The sequence below is a fragment of the Anomaloglossus baeobatrachus genome, chromosome 5, assembly GCF_048569485.1.
Source record: "Anomaloglossus baeobatrachus isolate aAnoBae1 chromosome 5, aAnoBae1.hap1, whole genome shotgun sequence".
In the NCBI taxonomy this organism is placed as follows: Eukaryota; Metazoa; Chordata; class Amphibia; order Anura; family Aromobatidae; genus Anomaloglossus; species Anomaloglossus baeobatrachus.
This window is the reverse complement of record NC_134357.1, coordinates 65,794,161-65,816,028: the sequence shown is the minus strand read 5'-3', so window position 1 is coordinate 65,816,028 and position 21,868 is coordinate 65,794,161. Positions and strand designations below refer to the sequence as shown.

The 21,868-nt window shown below is 43.2% G+C and overlaps 1 protein-coding gene across 2 annotated transcripts in view; it reads right to left on the bottom strand.

The window, feature by feature from the left end:
* EXOC6 (exocyst complex component 6) overlaps window positions 1-21,868 on the bottom strand; it is a 364,846-nt gene that overhangs the window by 151,694 nt on the left and 191,284 nt on the right. For both annotated transcript variants that reach the window (XM_075348570.1, XM_075348571.1), the window contains exons 16-17: window positions 19,552-19,663; window positions 16,522-16,656 (exon numbers count right to left, since the gene is read on the bottom strand). In XM_075348570.1, coding sequence (XP_075204685.1) covers window positions 16,522-16,656; window positions 19,552-19,663 — 247 coding nt within the window. The remainder of the gene's footprint in view (window positions 1-16,521; window positions 16,657-19,551; window positions 19,664-21,868) is intronic.

Here is a 21,868-nt window from a genome sequence, read left to right as displayed (position 1 = left end):
TCAGGTGAACGTAACGTGCCCTTCTCTAAAATTTTGGATGCCCATGTCTAATTGTTTAATGTTTCAGTACATTTTGCACAACTTGCTGTTCTCTAACATGGAGCTTAATGGCAATTTCACAACAGGTGTTTGATCAATGAATTGCCCAATAAATGTCGGGGTTCAATTAGAATTGGTATTTAAACAGTCCTCCTCATCATCTTGGTCACATTTTGACATCATGAGACCAAGAGGACACCTAACAATTCATCAGCAGTACCTCGCCATTGTGAGGCTTCAAGTAGGATTTTCGTAGACATAAGTGGCCACTGAGATTATTGTCACAGAGTGTCATCAGCAGATTGCAACAGAGATACAGAGAGACTGGAAGAATCATAAAAAGGCATAGAAGTGGACATCCTTTAGCCACTTTCCACACTGATGATCGCTTCATTGTGAACAACGCCCTTCGGAACCAGATGATGAATGCCACACAACTCCAGGCACATTTAAGGGATGAGATGAGATGCACCCAAGTGTCACGTCAAACCATTTGAAACGTTTTACGACAACGTGGTCTGTTTGCGAGATGACCTGCAAGGTACCTGAACATACCACCAGGCACAAGCGTCATCTACACTGGATGAGGGACCAGTGGGCCTCAGTGTTGTTCACTGATGAAAGACAATTCACGCTGAGCAGAAATGATGGCTGCCAATGAAGAGATGTCAAAGAGAGCCCTATGCATCAGTCACTGTTGTCACCGGAAGAGCCTTTGATGATGGTATTACAGTGTGGGAAGGCGTGTCTAGTCAATAAAGAACTGCCCCACTTTTTGTAAATGGTACAGTGACAGCCCCTACTACTGGAATAACATCATTTATCCAGTTATTTTGCGTCTGCATGACCAACACTGGCCTAATTTCCTCTTCAGGGACAATATTCCAGCTCATCGAGGGTCACATCATTAGAGAATGGCTACTGGGAAACCTCAAATTAAGTGACTGCACTTTCTCCAGATCTGAATCCCAGAGAAAACCTATGGGATCAACTAAGTCGCCATGTAGAGGCTCGTAACTCTGTACACTAGAACCTCAATGACCTGAGGGCCACCCTTCAAGAAGAGTGTGAAGCCATGCGTCAGCAGACAATAACTCCACTTGTGACCAGCAGGAGACATCATTGTCAAGATGTAATTGATCCTCAAGACCACATGACAGGTTATTGAGACATTGACATTTTTGGAGGTAGGTGGGTATACCCCACCACTGTTGTTGGCTTTTGTTTCAATAAATTATTTGAGATGAGGAAATCATTATTACATGCTTCTACTTTAATGCCCTACTGTCATGATAAAATATCACTGTAGCGTGAACTTTAAACATTTTCCATATATTTCACCCGAAAATCGAATATCCCTAACTTTTTGTGAGTAGTGTGTCATATATATATATATATACAGTACAGACCAAAGGTTTGGACACACCTTCTCATTCAAAGAGTTTTCTTTATTTTCATGACTCTGAAAATTGTAGATTCGAAGGCATCAAAACTATGAATTAACACATCTGGAATGAAATACATATCAAAAAAGTGTGAAACAACTGAAAATATGTCTTATATTCTAGGTTCTTCAAAGTAGCCACCTTTTGCTTTGATTAGTGCTTTGCACACTCTTGGCATTCTCTTGATGAGCTTCAAGAGGTAGTCACCGGAAATGGTTTTCACTTCACAGGTGTGCTCTGTCAGGTTTAATAAGTGGGATTTGTTGCCTTATAAATGGGGTTGGGACCATCAGTTGTGTTGTGCAGAAGTCTGGTGGATACACAGCTGATAGTCCTACTGAATAGACTGTTAGATATTGTATTATGGCAAGAAAAAAGCAGCTAAGTAAAGAAAAACAAGTGGCCATCATTACTTTATGAAATGAAGGTCAGTCAGTCTGAAAAATTGGTAAAACTTTGAAAGTGTCCCCAAGTGCAGTGGCAAAAACCATCAAACGCTACAAAGAAACTGGCTCACATGTAGACCACCCCAGGAAAGGAAGACCAAGAGTCACCTCTGCTGCGGAGGATAAGTTTATCCGAGTCACCAGCCTCAGAAATCGCAGGTTAACAGCAGCTCAGATTAGAGACCAGGTCAATGCCACACAGAGTTCTAGCAGCAGACACATCTCTAGAACAACTGTTAAGAGGAGACTTTGTGCAGCAGGCCTTCATGGTAAAATAGCTGCTAGGAAACCACTGCTAAGGACAGGCAACAAGCAGAAGAGACTTGTTTGGGCTAAAGAACACAAGGAATGGACATTAGACCAGTGGAAATCTGTGCTTTGGTCTGATGAGTCCAAATTTGAGATCTTTGGATCCAACCACCGTGTCTTTGTGCAACGCAGAAAAGGTGAACGTATGGACTCTGCATGCCTGGTTCCCACTGTGAAGCAGGGAGGAGGAGGTGTGATGGTGTGGGGGTGCTTTGCTGGTGACACTGTTGGGGATTTATTCAAAATTGAAGGCATACTGAACCAGCATGGCTACCACAGCATCTTGCAGCAGCATGCTATTCTATCCGCTTTGGGGTTAGTTGGACCATCATTTATTTTTCAACAGGAAAATGACCCCAAACACACCTCCAGGCTGTGTAAGGGCTATTTGACAAAGAAGGAGAGTGATGGGGTGCTACGCCAGATGACCTGGCCTCCACAGTCACCAGACCTGAACCCAATCGAGATGGTTTGGGGTGAGCTGGACCGCAGAGTGAAGGAAAAAGGGCCAACAAGTGTTAAGCATTTCTGGGAACTCCTTCAAGACTTTTGGAAGACCATTTCCGGTGACTACCTCTTGAAGGTCAGAAGCTCGCCAAGAGAGTGCAAAGCAGTAATCAAAGCAAAAGGTGGCTACTTTGAAGAACCTAGAATATAAGACATATTTTCAGTTGTTTCACATTTGTTTGTTAAGTATTTCGTTCCACAGGTGTTAATTCATAGTTTTGATGCCTTCAATGTGAATCTACAATTTTCAGAGTCATGAAAATAAAGAAAACTCTTTGAATGAGAAGGTGTATCCAAACTTTTCGTTTGTACTGTATATAAATACACAGTGCCTTGCAAAAGTATTCGGCCCCCTTGAATTTTTCAACCTTTTTCCCACATTTCAGGCTTCAAGCGTAAAGATAAAAATGTTAATGTTCTGGTGAAGAATCAACAACAAGTGGACACAATTGTGAAGTTGAATGAAATGTATTGCTTATTTTACACTTTTTTAAAAAATAAATAACTGAAAAGTGGGGCGTGTAATATTATTCATCCCCTTTACTTTCAGTGCAGCAAACTCACTCCAGAAGTTCATTCAGGATCTCTAAATGATCCAATGTTGTCCTAAATGCCTGATGATGATAAATATAATCACCTGTGTGTAATGAAGTCTCCGTATAAATGCACCTGCTCTGTGATGGTATCAGTGTTCTGTTTAAAGCGCAGAGAACATCATGAAGACCAAGGAACACAACAGGCAGGTCCATGATACTGTTGTGGAGAAGTTTAAAGCTGGATTTGGTTACAAAAAGATTTCCAAAACTTTAAACATCCCAAGAAGCACTGTGCAAGTGATCATATTGAAATGGAAGGAGTATCATACCACTGCAAATCTACCAAGACCCGTCCGTCCCTCAAAAATTTCATGTCAAACAAGGAGAAGACTGATCAGATATTAAGCCAAGAGGCCCATGATCACTCTGGATGAACTGCAGAGATCTACAGCTGAGGGGGGAGAGTCTGTCCATAGGACAACAATCAGTCATACACTCCACAAATCTGGCCTTTATGGAAGAGTGGCAAGAAGAAAGCCATTTCTGAAAGATATTCATAAAAAGTGTTATTTACATTTTGCCACAAGCCACTTGGGAGACACTCCAAACATGTGGAAGAAGATGCTCTGATCAGATGAAACCAACATCGAACTTTTTGGGTACAATGCCAAACGATATGTTTGGCATAAAAGCAAAACAGCTCATCACCCTGAACACACAATCCCCACTGTCAACCATGGTGGTGGCAGCATCATGGTTTGGGCCTGCTTTTCTTCAGCAGGGACAGGGAAGATGGTTAAAATTGATGGGAAGATGGATGGAGCCAAATACAGGATCATTCTTGAAGAAAACCTGTTGGAGTCTGCAAAATACCTGAGACTGGGACGAAGATTTGTCTTCCAACAAGACAATGATCCCAAACATAAAGCAAAATCTACAATGGAATGGTTCACAAATAAACGTATCCAGGTGTTAGAATGGCCAAGTCACAGTCCAGACCTGAACCCAATCGAGAATCTGTGGAAAGAGCTGAAAACTGCTGTGCACAAACGCTCTCCAGCCAACCTCACTCAGCTCCAGCTATTGGCAAAGGAAGAATGGGCAAGAATTTCAGTCTCTCGATGTGCAAAACTGATAGACACATACCCCAAGCGACTGCAGCTGTAATCGCAGCAAAAGGTGGCGCTACAAAGTATTAACTTAAAGGTGCTGAATAATATTGCACGCCCCACTTTTCAGTTATTTTTAAAAAAGTTTAAAATAAACAATAAATTTCGTTCAACTTCACAATTGTGTCCCACTTGTTGTTGATTCTTCACCATAACAGTAAAATTTTTATCTTTATGTTTGAAGCCTGAAATGTGGGAAAAGGTTGAAAAATTCAAGGGGGCCAAATACTTTCGCAAGGCACTGTATATACAGTCATATGAAAAAGTTTGGGCACCCCTATTAACGTTAACCTTTTATCTTTATAACAATTTGGGTTTTTGCAACAGCTATTTCAGTTTCATATATCTAATAACTGATGGACTGAGTAATATTTCTGGATTGAAATGAGGTTTATTGTACTAACAGAAAATGTGCAATCCGCATTTAAACAAAATTTGACTGGTGCAAAAGTATGGGCACCCTTATCAATTTCTTGATTTGAACACTCCTAACTACTTTTTACTGACTTACTAAAGCACTAAATTGGTTTTGTAACCTCATTGAGCTTTGAACTTCATAGGCAGGTGTATCCAATCATGAGAAAAGGTATTTAAGGTGGCCACTTGCAAGTTGTTCTCCTATTAGAATCTCCTATGAAGATTGGCATCATGACCTCCTCAAAACAACTCTCAAATGATCTGAAAACAAAGACTATTCAACATAGTTGTTCAGGGGAAGGATACAAAAAGTTGTCTCAGAGATTTAAACTGTCAGTTTCCACTGTGAGGAACATAGTAAGGAAATGGAAGAACACAGGTACAGTTCTTGTTAAGCCCAGAAGTGGCAGGCCAAGAAAAATATCAGAAAGGCAGAGAAGAAGAATGGTGAGAACAGTCAAGGACAATCCACAGACCACCTCCAAAGACCTGCAGCATCATCTTGCTGCAGATGGTGTCAATGTGCATCGGTCAACAATACAGCGCACTTTGCACAAGGAGAAGCTGTATGGGAGAGTGATGCGAAAGAAGCCGTTTCTGCAAGCACGCCACAAACAGAGTCGCCTGAGGTATGCAAAAGCACATTTGGACAAGCCAGTTACATTTTGGAAGGCGTTCCTGTGGACTGATGAAACAAAGAAACAAAAATTGAGTTGTTTGGTCATACAAAAAGGCGTTATGCATGGAGGCAAAAAACCACAGCATTCCAAGAAAAGCACTTGCTACCCACAGTAAAATTTGGTGGAGGTTCCATCATGCTTTGGGGCTGTGTGGCCCATGCCGGCACCAGGAATCTTGTTAAAGTTGAGGGTCGCATGGATTCAACTCAGTATCAGCAGATTCTTGACAATAATGTGCAAGAATCAGTGACGAAGTTGAAGTTACGCAGGGGATGGATATTTCAGCAAGACAATGATCCAAAACACCGCTCCAAATCTACTCAGGCATTCATGCAGAGGAACAATTACAATGTTCTGGAATGGCCATCCCAGTCCCCAGACCTGAATATCATTGAACATCTGTGGGATGATTTGAAGCGGGCTGTCCATGCTCGGCGACCATCAAACTTACCTGAACTGGAATTGTTTTGTAAACAGGAATGGTCAAATATACCTTCACCCAGGATCCAGGAACTCATTAAAAGCTACAGGAAGCGACTAGAGGCTGTGATTTTTGCAAAAGGAGGATCTACAAAATATTAATGTCACTTTTATGTTGAGGTGCCCATACTTTTGCACCGGTCATATTTTGTTTAAATGCGGATTGCACATTTTCTGTTCGTACAATAAACCTCATTTCAATCCAGAAATAATATTACTCAGTCCATCAGTTATTAGATATATGAAACTGAAATAGCTGTTGCAAAAACCCAAATTGTTATAAAGAAAAAAGGTTAACATTAATAGGGGTGCCCAAACTTTTTCATATGACTGTATAAAACTGATGCATAAAACACTACTCTCCTGAATCTGGAACAGTATATCTTTTGTTACCGCACCTCTCCATTCCTAAGATCTGGCCCCCTCTTCACTACATGTAAATTAATTCTTCTTTTAGCCAACTGGGTGTGTTCCTCATGAAAATTCCTAAAGAAGAGATGAGGAGCACGTCAACTTGGAAAAAAAAAAAAAAAGACTGGATTTACCTATAGGGTACAGAGAACCAAATCTCAGGAACAGTGAGGAGAAGGATCTAAAGAAAAATAACACTGGAGAACAGCAGCATTAACACCAGGTTGAAATAATGACATATCTTTGACAAGTGACCGGTCCGGATCTGTCTATTTTCAAAAAGTTAGTATTAGTTTAAAATTAGTTTGAAATTAACAACTTGATTAACAATTAAAAATTAACAATTTTCAACCACAATTGAAAACTGGAGCATTTCTTTAAAAAAAAAAAAAATCAAAGACAACATATTTTTGTAAATCTGTAACAACTGATAAGGATGAATTTATAAAAATCTTTTGGAATTTTGGAATCTGTTCTGCTCACTGTGATTTTCGTTTTTGTTGATATAAAAAGTAGTTGTAGTTTTTATGACACCTTTCAATTTACCATTTAATGTATAGGAAGGAGGAGAGCTAAAAAAAAAAAACAGGTGTGTAGAAATAATGAAAAAAAAAAAGAAAATTTCAACAATTTTTTTTTTAAGGCGGTGGGTGGGGGGGTGGTATTTGTTATTTTTACAGTGTTCATTTTGCACTAAAATATACCTTTTTTAAACTGGTGGAAAGAAAAAAGTAAAAACATATGAAGGTTTATAAAAAGAATTTGTGTTTGGAAGTGTGTGATGTCTTGTTTTTTTTTTTTTTTTGAGTGGCAAGGTAACCCTCTAAAGGGGGCTTTACACGCTACGATATCGTTAATGTTTTATCATCGGGGTCACGTTGTTAGTGACGCACGTCCGGCGTCATTAACGATATCGCAGCGTGTGACACTTACCAGCGACCTTAAGCGACCTCAAAAATGGTGAAAATCGTTCACCATGGAGAGGTCGTCCCAAAACCAAAAATCGGTAATGGTTGAGTATCGATGTGGTTCGTCGTTCCTGCGGCAGCACACATCGCTGTGTGTGACACCGCAGGAGCGAGGAACGTCTCCTTACCTGCCGCCTGGCTGCAATGCGGAAGGAAGGAGGTGGGCGGGATGTTACGTCCCGCTCATCTCCGCCCCCTCCGCTTTAATTGGCCGGCCGCTTAGTGACATTGCGGTGATGTCGCTGTGATGCCGAACGTCCCTCCCCCTTGAGGGAGGGATTGTTCAGCAGTCACAGCGACGCCGTCGACCAGGTAAGTGCGTGTGACGCTACCGTAGCAATAATGTTCGCTGCGGCAGCGATCACACGATATCGCATGCACAACGGGGGCGGGTGCTTTTGCGTACTATATCGCTAGCAATATCGTAGCGTGTAAAGCCCCCTTTAGTTTTTTCCTTTTTGGGGTACAGCGACTAAGATGGCAAATCTGGATTTTTTTTCTTTTTAGGCTGTTTATTGCATGAGTTCATTTTATATTTTGATTGATGGGGCTTTTACAGGTTGGGTAATAATAAATACAGTGTTTACCCAAAAATAAGACCTACCCCAAAAATAAGCCCAAGAATGATTTTACAAGATTTTTGCTGTATGCTTGAACTGTGAGGGCAGCACGGTGGCTCAGTGGTTAGCACTGCAGTCTTGCAGCGCTGGGGTCCTGGGTTCAAATCCCACCAATGACACCATCTGTAAGGAGTTTGTATGTTCTCCGGTTTCCTCCCACACTCCAAAGACATACTGATATGGACTTTAGATTGTGAGCCCCAATGGGGACAGTGTTCCTGATGTATGTAAAGCGCTGCGGAATATGTTAGCGCTATATAAAAATAAAGATTTGATTTTAATTTTTTTGATTTGTAAGCTCTAGTGCAAAAATAAGCCCCGTTACAGTCAGAGGTGACGTTAGGCGGAGTCACACTGGTCAATTTCTTAGGTCCCCAACTATCTTAGGGCACCCAAGTGTATTTATTCCAAGGTTAAGACTGCTTAAGGACTTTCGGTGACTTCACAGTTGAGACCATAATGTCACCAAAGGTCTCTTAACTGCAGGAGTCTAGAGCTGAAGTGGTACATATATACAGTGTGTATCTATATAGTTAATACCAGAAGTTTACATACACAATCTATAAAGACACATCTGCATATTTTTCTCACTATCTGACATGAAATCAGAATAATCCTTTCCCATTTTAGGTCAATTAGGAACCAAAATTATTTATATTTGCCAAATGCCATAATAATGAGAGAGAGAAGGTTTTAAGGCATTTTTATTACTTTCTGCAAAGTCAAAAGTTTACATACACTATCAGTACTATGCCTTTCAACAATAAAGGGTAGCCCATATGATGATGTCATGTCTTTTGAAGATTCTGGTTTATTGGCAACATCTGAGTGAATTAGAGACACACCTGTGGCTATATTTTAATGCGCACCTGAAACACACTGCTTCTTTGTGTAGCATCATGGGAAAGTCAAAAGAAATCAGCCAAGATCTCAGGAAGAGAATTATGGACTAGCACAAGTGTGGCTAATCCTTGGGTGCAATTTCCAGATACCTGACGGTGCCTAATTATTTGTACAAACAATTATACGCAAGTACAAACAAGATGGGAATGTCCAGCCATCATACCGCTCAGGAAGGAGACAGGTTCTGTGTACCAGAGATGAATGTGCTTTGGTCAGACATATACATCAATCCAAGAACAAAAGCAAAATACCTTGTGAAGATGCTGGCGAAAACTGGTAGGATTAGGTCATTATTCACAGTGAAACAAGTACTGTATCAACCTAAGCTGATAGTCCACTCTGCCAGGAAGAAGCAATTACACCAAAATAAACATAAAAAAGCCAGCTTAATGTTTTCAGATGAACACAGGAACAAAGAACTTACGTTTTGGAGACATGTCCTGTGGTCTGACAAAACTAAAATTTAACTGTTTGGCCATAATAATGACCATCGTTACATTTGGAGGAAAAAGAGAGAATCTTTAAAGCCTAAGAACACCATCCCAACTGTGCAAAATGGGGGTGCCAGCATAATGTTGTTTGGTTGTTGTGCTACAGAACTGTGACGCCTGCCTGGAGCCACAGACTCCAGGTCAGTGAAACACGTGGATAGAGGCAACCGCGCACAAAATAAGAACCCAGACCCCGCAACCCTTTCACCTCTATACAGGGATTTAGAATTACGACATGGCCCAAGTGATTGCTGCCCGCGGAAGACTGCGGTTCTGAGAAGAGCAGTAACCAGGCAGGGTCAAATCCAGAAGGTAGAACAAGGACAAAAATCGTCGGGCGGGAGAGTGGTCAGATATCAGGCTAAGGGTCAAAACCGGATCTAGCAGCACAGTACAGAAACGGCAGGTAGAAGAGTGGTCGGGCAAACAAGCTAAGAGTCAAAACCGGAGCTAGCAGCGAAGTACAGGAACGGCAGGCAGAAGAGTGGTCAGGTAGTCAAGCTAAGGTCAATATACGGAAATACAAACAAACAGCAGGGAACCAGAGTCTAGAAGGGAATTACAGGACTATATCTGGCACCTGCTAGCAGAAGGGAGAAAGCATAAGAGGGGTGCGGTGCTTTCCCATTGGCCCCAGCTGAAAGGTAGCTACTCCAGCCGGAAGGCGCACACCACCACAGTCAACCAGTGGTACTGCAAGTCCTAGTGAAACCCAGCCTGATAAATGAGTGGAGCCTGCGCACAGCAGAGCCACAGACTGCTCCCTCGTCCCCAGCACCTCCCAGAGTGGTGATGCGGCGGCGTCTGGTGAATGAAGCAGAAGTCGACTCCGGCGGAGACGTGACAAGGAGGGACTGGTGCACCTCACATAATAGATGACATCATGTGGAAAGAAGATTATATTGCAATCCTGAAGCAACATCTCAAGATATCAGCCAGGAACTTTAAGCTTGGGCGGAAATGGGTCTTCCAAATGGATAATGACCCAAAGCATACTACCAACCTGGTTACAAAGTGGCTTAAGGATAAAAAAGTCAATGTTTTGGAGTGGCCATCACAAAGCCCTGATCTCAATCCTATTGAAAATTTGCAGACAAAGCTGAAAAGGCCGGTGCGAGCAAGCAACCTACAAACATGGCTCAGTTACACCAGTTCTGACAGGAGTGGGCCCAAATTCCTACCAACTATTGTGAGAAGCTTGTGGAAGGATATCCAAAATGTTTCATCCAAGTCATACAGGTTAAGGGCAATGGCATCAAATACTAATGAGATGGATGGAAAGTTTTAACTGTGCAGAAAGTAATAAAAATGCCCTAAAACATTCTCTCTCTCTCTCTCTCATTATTCCGGCATTTAGTAAATATAAATAATTTTGGTTCCTAATTGACCTAAAATGGGAAAGGTTTATTCTGATTTCATGTTAGTAAGAAAAACCTGCAGATGTGTCTTTTCAGATAGTGTATGTAAACATCTGGTTTCAACTCTATACACACACGTGTTACACACAAGTTGTGGAGAGTGATGTTGCTGTTCCAGAATGTGATATGATTATATTTGAATAAATGTTGATTTTTTTGTTCAAAAATAAATATGGATTGTTGTTCATAGAAAAAAAAAGACAACCCCTAAAAATAAGCCCTAGCCCTTCTTTCGGAGCAAAAAATAATATATGACCCTGTCTTGTTTTTGGAGAAAAACAGTATGTTTTATTAATTATTAAAAAAAAACTAAATAAACAATAAGAATGAAAATAATTGTTACAGCAGCACATTTTCCCTTATGATGTATCACCGACAATATGATCTGATTAGCAATCTTTATCCCCATGCAGTTCACATCTGCCCTCAAAAAGAACAAATGTATTAATCGGCAATGAAATTTGTCAATCAGTGCTCGTTTGGAAACGAAGTTTGCCCTTGTAAGACTGTGGAATGCCCTACGACAAGAGGTAGTAATGGCAGACACTATAACAGCTTTTATATAAGGGCTGGATGATTTCCTCAGTATACACAACATTGTTGGTTATAAGTGACTTAAGGATGCTTTACACGCTAAAGCGATGTTGTTGGGGTCACGGATTTTGTGACGCACATCCGGCCGCGTTAGCGATGTCGTTGCGTGTGACACCTATTAGCGATTTTGAATCGTTGCAAAAACGTTCAAAATCGCTAATCAGTGACATCCCCCCATAATCTCAATTATTGTTGTTGCTGCAGTAACGATGTTGTTCGTCGTTCCTGCGGCAGCACACATCGCTATGTGTGACACCGCAGGATCGAGGAACCTCACCTTACCTGCATCCCGCCAGCAATGAGGAAGGAAGGAGGTGGGCGGGATGTTCATCCCACTCATCTCCGCCCCTCCGCTTTGATTGGGCGCCCGCTTAGTGACGTCGCTGTGACGCCGAACGAACCGCCCCCTTAGAAAGGAGGCGGTTCGCCGGTCACAGCGACGTTGCTATGCAGGTAAGTAGTGTGACTGTTCCTAGCGATGTTGTGCGCCTCGGGCAGCGATTTGCCCGTGTCGCACAACCGATGGGGGCGGGTACGCACGCTGCCGATATCGGTAACGATATCACAGCGTGTAAAGTGGCTCTTAGGGACAAAATGTAGAATTGGTGGAGGAAAGTTGAACGAGATGAACTTAAGGGGGCTTTACACGGTAGCGATATCGCTAGCAATTTGTAGCGATAGCGAGCGTGTAAGTACCCGCCCCCGTCGCGCATGCGATTGTTTGTGATCGCTGCCGTAGCGAACATTATCGCTACGGCAGCGTCACACATACTTACCTGGTCAGCGGCGGCGCTGTGACTGCCGAACAATCCCTCCTTCAAGGGGGAGGGACGTTCGGCATCACAGCGACATGACCGCAACGTCACTAAGCGGCCGGCTAATAGAAGCGGAGGGGCGGAGATGAGCAGGACGTAACATCCCGCCCACCTCCTTCCTTCCGCATTGTGGCCGGCGGCAGGTAAGGAGACGTTCCTCGCTCCTGCGGTGTCACACATAGCGATGTGTGCTGCCGCATGAGCGATGAACCACCTGGATAAACAACCCTTACCGATTTTTGAGTTTGGGACGACCTCTCCATGGTGAACGATTTTCACCATTTTTGAGGTCGCTTAAGGTCGCTGGTCAGTGTCACACGCTGCGATATCGTTAATGACGCCGGATGTGCGTCACTAACAACTTGACCCCGACAACAAAACATTAACGATATCGTAGCGTGTAAAGCCCCCTTTAGGTCTTTTTTCAACTTATGTAACTATGTATGTAACTATGTATGTAAATGCACATTAGGGTGCCCTCACATGAGCGTATAACTCGCATGAGTATCGGAACGCATCACTCGGTGCGGCCGCACACTCTCCGGACAGGAGCATGTCAGCCGCATAGAAATACATGCAACTGACCCGCTCCTGTCAGCAGAGAAGCCAGCCGCGCCGAATGATGCGTTCCGATACTCATGCGAGTTATACGCTCGTGTGAATCCAGCCTTAAGAGGACTGTCCGATGGAGGGAGTCGCCCGGCAGACATTCTGCCATTGCACAACTTCCATGACGTGGCAAGGCCCGGTGCCACATTTTAGAGAAGTGGCAGAGTCCAGCAAAACCCTCATTTTCATGGTACGTTGCTTTCTTCTAAAGGTGACGACAGGCCAAGCTTTAGAGCTCCGGCACGCACTATTTTGTATACAAACAGGACTATTTACTGCACCGTGCCATCTCCTCCTGACACCCAATAATGCACAGGAAACAAAACAAAGCTTAAAGTGCTGCTGTCACGCCATTATTCATCTACTTTACCAGGGACTGCAGCAAATAAGACAGATTTGTGCTGATCTGGCAGGCAATTGTGTAATAAGGATAAAGGCTTGTAGACACGCAGCAAGTATCATTACTAGTTCCCACTGCCCAGTGATAGGAGCCAAAATAACCAATACCAGTACTAGTAGCGGCTGGTGGGAATGGTTTGTCCATATGTTAAAAATTAATTAATTTTTTCCTTAAAATTAAAGAGGCCTGACAGTTTTTTGGCTTGTGTCGCCATTTTCTGAGACCCGTAACTTTCTTATTTTCCCATCAATACAGTTGCATTTTATGAATGCCAAACTTTAGTTCTAATGAATACAATTTTAGAATACATATGTCGCTTTGATGGATTTTTTTTATTACATTTTTGGGGAGGTACAACAACAATAAAAGCAGCAATTTTTGCTGTTTTTCTTTTAATTTAAAGCATTTACAATATGGGTTAAATGCTTTAATATTTCAATAGATCTGACTGTTGCAGACGTTGCGATAGTGAATATGTTTATTCCTTTGACATTTCTTTATTTTTGCATTGGAAAAAGTTTTATGATTTCATGAAATTTTAATAACTTTTTTTTTTTGTTTCATAATCAATTCTTTGTACCCCCCCCCCCCCATAAGGGAACTTACACCTATGACCATTTGATGGGTTGCTGACTGCAACGACATCCTGCAATCCCATCATAGAGGGACTTTGTCTCATACAATTTTGTATTCTGTTACTATGGTTCCTGGCCATTATATTACTGATCTTCCCCATCCACAGCTTTTATGTATTCAGTTTACTGAAGTACTCCTTAATTGTGGCATCTTTTTTAGCTATTTTATATTTTGTTATTTAATACAGAATTACTATTTTTACTTTTTTTGGCTATACATCCTTCTTTTTGGATCTTAGATCGCTTCCTTAATTCTCTAAGTACATAGTCTATAGACAGTGAGCTGCTTATCACAGGAGAGGGCGTGATCAGACTAGGTCTGTAGTTCGAGCACTAATAATGTCCTTGTAATGCCTGTCTGTAACCACAGACTCAGACTGGCTGTAATGGACAGGCTAGAGGAAAGCCTCTGACAAAACAGGACCCCAAGAACTCTGAAACCCTTTAACCCCTATACAGGGATTTGGAATTACTGCAGGGCCCCGGAGGTCACTACCTGTGGTAGGCTGCATTCCAATGAGAGTAGTAGTCAGCCAGGGTCAAACCAGTAAATGCAGAACATGGACAAAATCAGGCAGGCAAGGACGTAATCAGAAAACTCGGCAGAGGTCAAATCCGGATCGGGTATTGAGGTACAAAAATGGCAGGCAGGAGGGTAGTCAGAGAACAGGCAGAGGTCAAAAACATAGGGATCACTATACAAAACAGAGCGGGAATCAGGAAGCAGGAATACAGAACTATCTCTGGCAGTAAGCAGTAGACAGGAGGGGGAATTAGAAGGGTGTGGTATCTTCCCATTGGCTGTAGCTGAATGATGGTACTTCAGCTGGAAGATACACACCACCTACAGTGAGCCAGTGGTACTGCAGGTCCTAGGTAAACCCAGCTTACTGGATGAGCGGAACCTGCGCCCACCAGAGCCACCGGCACCGACTCCTCACCTATCACCAGCATTATCCACGGCAAGAACACGGCGCCACCTGGTGATCGAAGTCGCAGGAGCGGACTCTGGTGGGGACGTGACAGTCCTGATGATAAAACCTTCATTATAAGTAAACAACAGCAACCTAATAAGTGACACATCACTGAATTCAATATTTTAACCCCTACATCATGCTGTATCCAAATTACATAGTAAAACCCTGCTGACCGATTCACTTTAATAGAGAAACACTATAAAGGGAATGTTGACAATAAGAAAAACATGGCTGCCTTCTTCCAACATCAGCCCATACTGTTTTTGTCTCGTATTGTAGCTCAGTGTGTGGTGCAGAGCTGCAATGCCAGACACAACCTGTAGACATGGATGGTGCTGTTTTTGGAAGAAGTCAGCCATTTTTTTACTAATTCTGGACAATTTCTTTAACCTCTTCGATCTGGGGCGATTTTCCGTTGTTTCCTCCCCTTCTTAGAAAAGCCATAACTTTTTTATTTTTCTATTTTTCAGTCAATATAGCCATATGAGGGTTTGTTCTTTGCAGGACGAGTTGTACTTTTGAATGACACCATTTATTCTGCCCCATACATTACTGAAAAATAATTCCAAGTGCAGTGAAATTGAAAGAAAAAGTGCAATTCCACAGTTGTTTTTTGGGGTTTTTTATTTACCATGTTCACGATATGGTAAAATTGACCTGGCAATGTTTCCCCAGGTCGGTAGGAGTTCATAGATACCAAATGTGTATAGTTTTTTTTTTTTCATTTAAGTGGTGAAAAAAAATCTGAAATTTGTCAAAAAAAAAACAATTACGCTTGTGGTGCCATTTTCTGAGACCCGTAGTGGTCACATTTTGGGGGATCTGGGGCTCAGTTATGGCTTATTTTTTGCGTCCTGAGCTGATGTTTTTAATTATATCATTATAGTGTAGAGGTGATGTTTTGATTGGCCTCTTGTTGCATTTTACAAAGAAAAATAAAGTATTTCTGGCATTCTGATTTTTTTCTCGCTACGCCCTATACCAATCAGATTATTTTATATTTTTACAGATCGGACATTTCTGATTGCGGTGATACAAATTATGTGTATTTTCTTATTCTTTTATTTTCAATGGGGCAAAAGGGGGGGGGGGTGATTTGAACGTCTGTATTTTTTTTTAAAAAATTTCATATTTTTAAAACCTTTTATTTTTTTCCACTTTTTTTATTGGTTTTACTAGTCCCCTTAGGGGACTTGAAGCGGAGATCGTCTGATTGCTTGTGTGGTACAGAGCAGGGCATCAGCATCTCTCTGTACAACACAAATGCTGTCTTCCTATGAACGCCAGCACTCAGCTGGAATTCACAGGAAGCTCGTTATTATAGACACGGGTGTCATGACAACCCATTGGCGCCCCGCGACCACGTCATGGGGCCGCCGATGGGAGCAGGGAATGACGTGAAATTAACATCAGCGGATCTCCGATCTGCCCGCGGCTTTTCAAGGCATATTTCGGCTATTGAGATCAGCCGCCCTGTGTAGGGAAAGATGTGGGCTTGGAGTGTTAGCCCACATCAAAGGCAGAGACACAACCTTGGACGTACCAGTACATTATAGGCCGTGAAAGGGTTAAGTGTTGCTATGGATAATATGTAACAAGCGTATATGAACGTAACATTTTGGGAAGGTCACTTTATTTACCATAAACCTTACCTTGAAGGTGGACAGACCATAAAGTCTGGTGGTGTGCACGGTCTCGGGTGAAATATTTGTAATATTTGTAATAAAATCCTCCAGGTATTTACAGGCTTGTTCCAGGTGTGTGGTGTTTATGATGATCTGCACAAGCTACAAAGCAGAAAGGTAACAGGTTTGTAACACAGCGTCCCACCCGATTTTTAAGGGGGCATTGTTCTTTCAGACAGTACAGAAATACATGGCAATTACTGTATTACAGGAAGCTATAGCTGGCCCGGAGCAAGGCTCGCAGACGTACATAGCTTCCTTCACTGGAGGGAAAGCACCAATACTTGTTCAGACCGGTGTTTTGGCACAATTCATTCATGACCCACATTAAACAAGAGTGCAGCCGCCTAGTAGATACTGGGAACACTGGAGCCATAAAGACCAAGTTTCCATTGGTGGTGGCCTGTGAGCTGGGACCTCTTCCTGATCCCATGAATTTAAACTCTGTGGGGTACTATAAGATGAAAGGGGCATAGTGCTCAGAGAAGGAACAGTACCCATTCATTCTATGGTGAGATACCGAGAAACACAACGGAAGTGACAGATCTCTACCGGATGTGTTATACTATGGATGGACACCACCATTGTATATCGGACCTAACTGACATAAGACCCCCAAACTTAACATATAGCTGACAGCCAAATGATAGTTTGGCCAATCATTCTGCCAACAGCTAAGGGGTACTTTTACACGCTGCGACATCGCATCCGAAATATCGTCAGGGTCACGTCGTTAGTAACGCACATCCGGCGCCGGTAACGACATCGCAACGTGTAAATCCTTTGTGCGACGATAAACGATCGCAAATGCGGTGAAAATTGGTGATCTGTGTAGCGTCGGTCATTTTCATAATGTTGGGTCGACCGCAGGTACGATGTTGTTTGTCGTTCCTGGACGTCCACACATTGCTGTGTGTAAACCCGCAGGAGCGACAAACATCTCCTTACCTGCGTCCCGACGGCAATGTGGAAGGGAAAAGGTTGGCGGGATGTTATGTCCCACTCATCTCCGCTCCTCCGCTTCTATTGGCCGGCCGATTAGTGACGTTGCGGTGACGTCGCTGTGACGCCGAACGCATCTCCCCCTTGAAGGAGGGATATTTCGGCAGTCACTGCGACGTCTCCTAGCAGGTATGTGTATGTGAAGCTGCCATAGCGATAATGTTCGCTACGGCAGCAATCACCACATATCGCATGTGCGACGGGGGCGGGTACTATCGCGCTCGGCATCGCTAGCCGATGCTAGCGATGTCGCAACGTGTAAAGTACCCCTAACTTTTCCGACTCCTCCTTACACAGCGCCGGTATGCTTCTTGTAAAAGAGTCACTGCCAGTTTCCAATGGTGGGGGCTTAGCTCACCAAGAAGAAATGGATTGCAGGTCTAATATTGAATTATCTATCAGTGGAAGAGTTGGGAGGCCCTCATGCACATTACCCGGCCGACAGAGCCCCAATTTTGGCGGGCTCGGCTAACGTTGGTCAAATGTGTATGGCAGCGTTCAGAAAGGGGTCTGTCAGGTTTGGTTGTGGTTTCCATCATTCTGACAGGAAGAATATCCCTGCAAAATTTCAGACAAATTGGATGGAACTGCCAGTGGAGGGTACAACTGCTTTTTTTTTATGGTCAAACTGCTAGCATTGTTATTACATTGAACTACAACTGGATGATCATCCTTTGTAGTGAAGTTAGTCATATTGATTCCAGCTGGAGCCAAGTTAAAAGATTCACACTGTCCTGGTCCAGCATCATGTCCAGTCCAGGACTGTTGCATCTAATGGATGCAACAATTCTGGGTGGCTGCAGGCTGCTATTTTTAGGCTGGAGGACCCAATAACCGTGAGTCTCCCCAGCCTGAGAATAACAGCCCCCAGCTGTCAGCTTTATCTTGGTTTGGTATCAAAATTGGGGGGAGACCGTATGCCGGTTTTAAAAATTTATTTATTTAATAATTTAAAAAAACCCCGCATGTGGTTCCTTTTATTTTGATACAAAGCCAAGATAAGCACACGGCTGGGGGCTGCAGCCTGTGCTAGGTCTCATTCTAATGGGGGATCCTAAGCCAATTTTTTTTTGTTTATTAATTTATTTTTAAACCCAATATACATACACAGACAGCGTGTGCGATTGCAAGCAGTCAGACATGCTGTCCCACAGGGTGTCAACAACGGAGAAGCTTCAGCTCTCCCCTCTTCACTCCCAAATCTTACCTCTGGTGCACGGAAACACCCTGACCTGGGTGAGAACACATGAAGAAAAAGAGAAATTCCAGCAACTCCAGGAGAAAGTAGAATTTTCTTTAAAAACAGATTCTTTATTGATAATAAAAATATTCCATCCAAGCAAGACAAAAATAGAAAGGCAAGACAGAGGAGCTGTTTCCTACGCGTTTCAACCTGAATAGGTCTTAATCATGGAATGCCAATCCATGATTAAGACCTATTCAGGTTGAAACGCGTAGGAAACAGCTCCTCTGTCTTGCCTTTCTATTTTTGTCTTGCTTGGATGGAATATTTTTATTATCAATAAAGAATCTGTTTTTAAAGAAAATTCTACTTTCTCCTGGAGTTGCTGGAATTTCTCCTTTTCTTCATGTGTCCCACAGGGTGGGGGCGCTGTCTGACTGCAACCAATCAGAGACTGGCACTGGGGTAAGTAGGGGAAGCAGTGAATATGTATGAGGTTAATCAGCGGCCCCGGAAGTAGCGTTATAGCTACGCGGGAGACTTGGTAAGTATAACGCGCTTGCTCTAATCCCCCTATCCCTTCTACCACCATTTTAAATTGACGGATTCTGGTCCCCATAAACTTATATGGGGACTGGCGTCCGGCCAGATATCCAGGATTAATTTTGGTTCGGAACTGGGGTTTTTTGTGTTTATAGCTGGTTGCACCCGCTGATCCCAGGTATCGTTGGTTCCAAAGGAAACATTAGGGAATGATTTTAACGTGTATATGAACGAGTTGCTTAATTCCTGCCCCCAGTGTTGATACTTACTTCTGTCAGACCTATATGAGGCTTTTTGATGAGGTTTTGCAAACCGCTGCTTAAGGTTCTTGTGAGGAGTAAGTTAGTAGATTTCCGGAGCAGATCATCAATCTCCGTGGAGCTGAAATCAATCATAAAACAAGGTTCTTTAAAAAAAAAAAAAAGCAGAACTCTCAATGACAGCCAGTAAAAGTGAACTAAGGTGAAGTCTGCATTACGTGAATGTCGTATATGTTTCTACAACATGTTCTCTGTCTGCAGCCACAAGTGTCAATCAGGATATTCCCTAATTTCCTTCCACCTCAGGCGCCACGAAGAACAAACCTTTGACACTTACACTCGGAGCGCGTCTCATTGGGGAATTGTTACAAGGACCGAATATGCAAAAATCCCAGAGAGCGAATGAAAGTGTTTCTTTGTATAATGACTTATCTGAGAATCCATCAACGGCGGAAGGAAATAACATTTACTATTTACTTGGGTAAAAAAAATTAATGGAGGCATATACAGGCGATCTCAAGACAATAAGCTTAAATGTCACCTTTAATGGCAGTCAGAAATAGCAAAAGGCTATAAAATGTCACTATGGTATGGAATCAATGCATTATTAGGAAATATGTGCATGGCCGATGGGGAGAAAGGTGAAATTCAAGAGAAAATACACAATAGAGTGCGGGGAAATGCTAATCCTAATTAATCGTTATCAGCAGTGGAATTTCCATGTAATTCTGCATTTACCTGCATTTTATTGCAGCTCTTACAGGTTTCTCCCATAGTAAAACAGCTTCAAAAGACGCTGCAGATAGTTGGAATTTCAGTATATCCAGAATTCCAAGGATACATGTAACGCTCGCCACCGGAGATGGTGAAGCGGAGAGCTGAAGTAGACCCAGTGATCCACAGGAGGACCCCGGGCTCACCATTTAGTGGTAGGGGTTTGACTAAGCTCCCACCGCGAGGCCGAAGCCAGGTTCTACTGCCAGGGCAGTAACCGGGACTGTAGCAGCTGCCCCCCAGGGCAAGGGTGGACACAGGAGCAGACAGGCTGAGGCTGGTGGTACGACTGGAGTGGACAGTCACAGTCTCTAGTATAGCAAGGACCACCAGGGTAGCTGAGGCTGGAGGCTCAGCCGGACTGGACAGGCATAATCTCTGGTGTAGCGAGGGCCACCGGGGTAGCTGAGGCTGGAAGCACGGCTAGGTCGCACAGGCACAGTCAATGGTATAGCAAGGACTACCGGAGTATCTGAGGTTGGAGGCACGGCTGGGTTGGACAGGCATAGTCTCTGGTGTAGCAAGGACTACCGGGGTAGCTGAGACTGGAGGCACAGCCGGATTGGACAGGCACAGTCTCTGGTGTAGCAAGGACTATCGGGGTAGCTGAGGCTGAAAGCATGCCCGGGTTAGACAGGCAGGCACGAAGTACACTGCACAAAAGCACAGTGGACAAGGGGACTTAACATAACTAGCTGGCTAGGAAGCAGAATCACTAACTAACTAAACATGTTGATCAGGCACCTCCGCTAGTGGGAGAGTGCCTTATGTACCAAGTACCTCTCAGCGGTAGGCTTAGAGGCACTTCCTGGGAGTGACACGCTGGGCCTTTAAGAAAAGGGCAGTGGTGCGCACGCGCGCCCCAGGAAAGCTCCTAGAGGGGCTGCACCATGTGCACAGGCCTTGGGAGGAGGAAGCAGGGAACACCCACATGGAGGAGTGTGAAGAAGCCGGGACACATGGAGAGAGTCAGCCATAGCGGTGAGTAAGCACGCGTCCTTTCGGGGAGTAGAGCAGGGAACGCAGGGACGCCGGTGCTAAAACACGTTTTTATGGTTCATTTCCCCCGCAGCAAAAATGGAACAAAATCCACGGCCTGTTGTAAAAATGGTGCATTTTTCACCCTTTGACCTGCAGTTACGCTGCAGATATTTCTCAGTGTGGGCATTTCTTAAAATTTCTTGCACAATGATGGAACCGTAAGATACATGAATGGGAAATCTGCTACATGGTTGGGCACCCTTAGGGTATGTTTACACCTGCTGTTTTTTTCAAGCACGGAAAAAATACTGCAGCGTTTTACCGAACCAGCAAAGGGAATGAGGCTTGGGAAATCTCAAGCTTGCAGATTTTGACAGTCAAAAGTTTTTATTTCCCCAAAGCTACAGAATGTCAATACTTTCAGTGTTTTTGCAGCAATTTTCATCCATTCTAATGAATGGGGGAGTAAAAAAAACACAAGTAAAAACAACCAAAAACACAAATATTTTACGTAGTGTTTCTCCTGGCAACACTTTGGTTTTTTGGTTCAGAAAAAACCCTGCAAAAATGC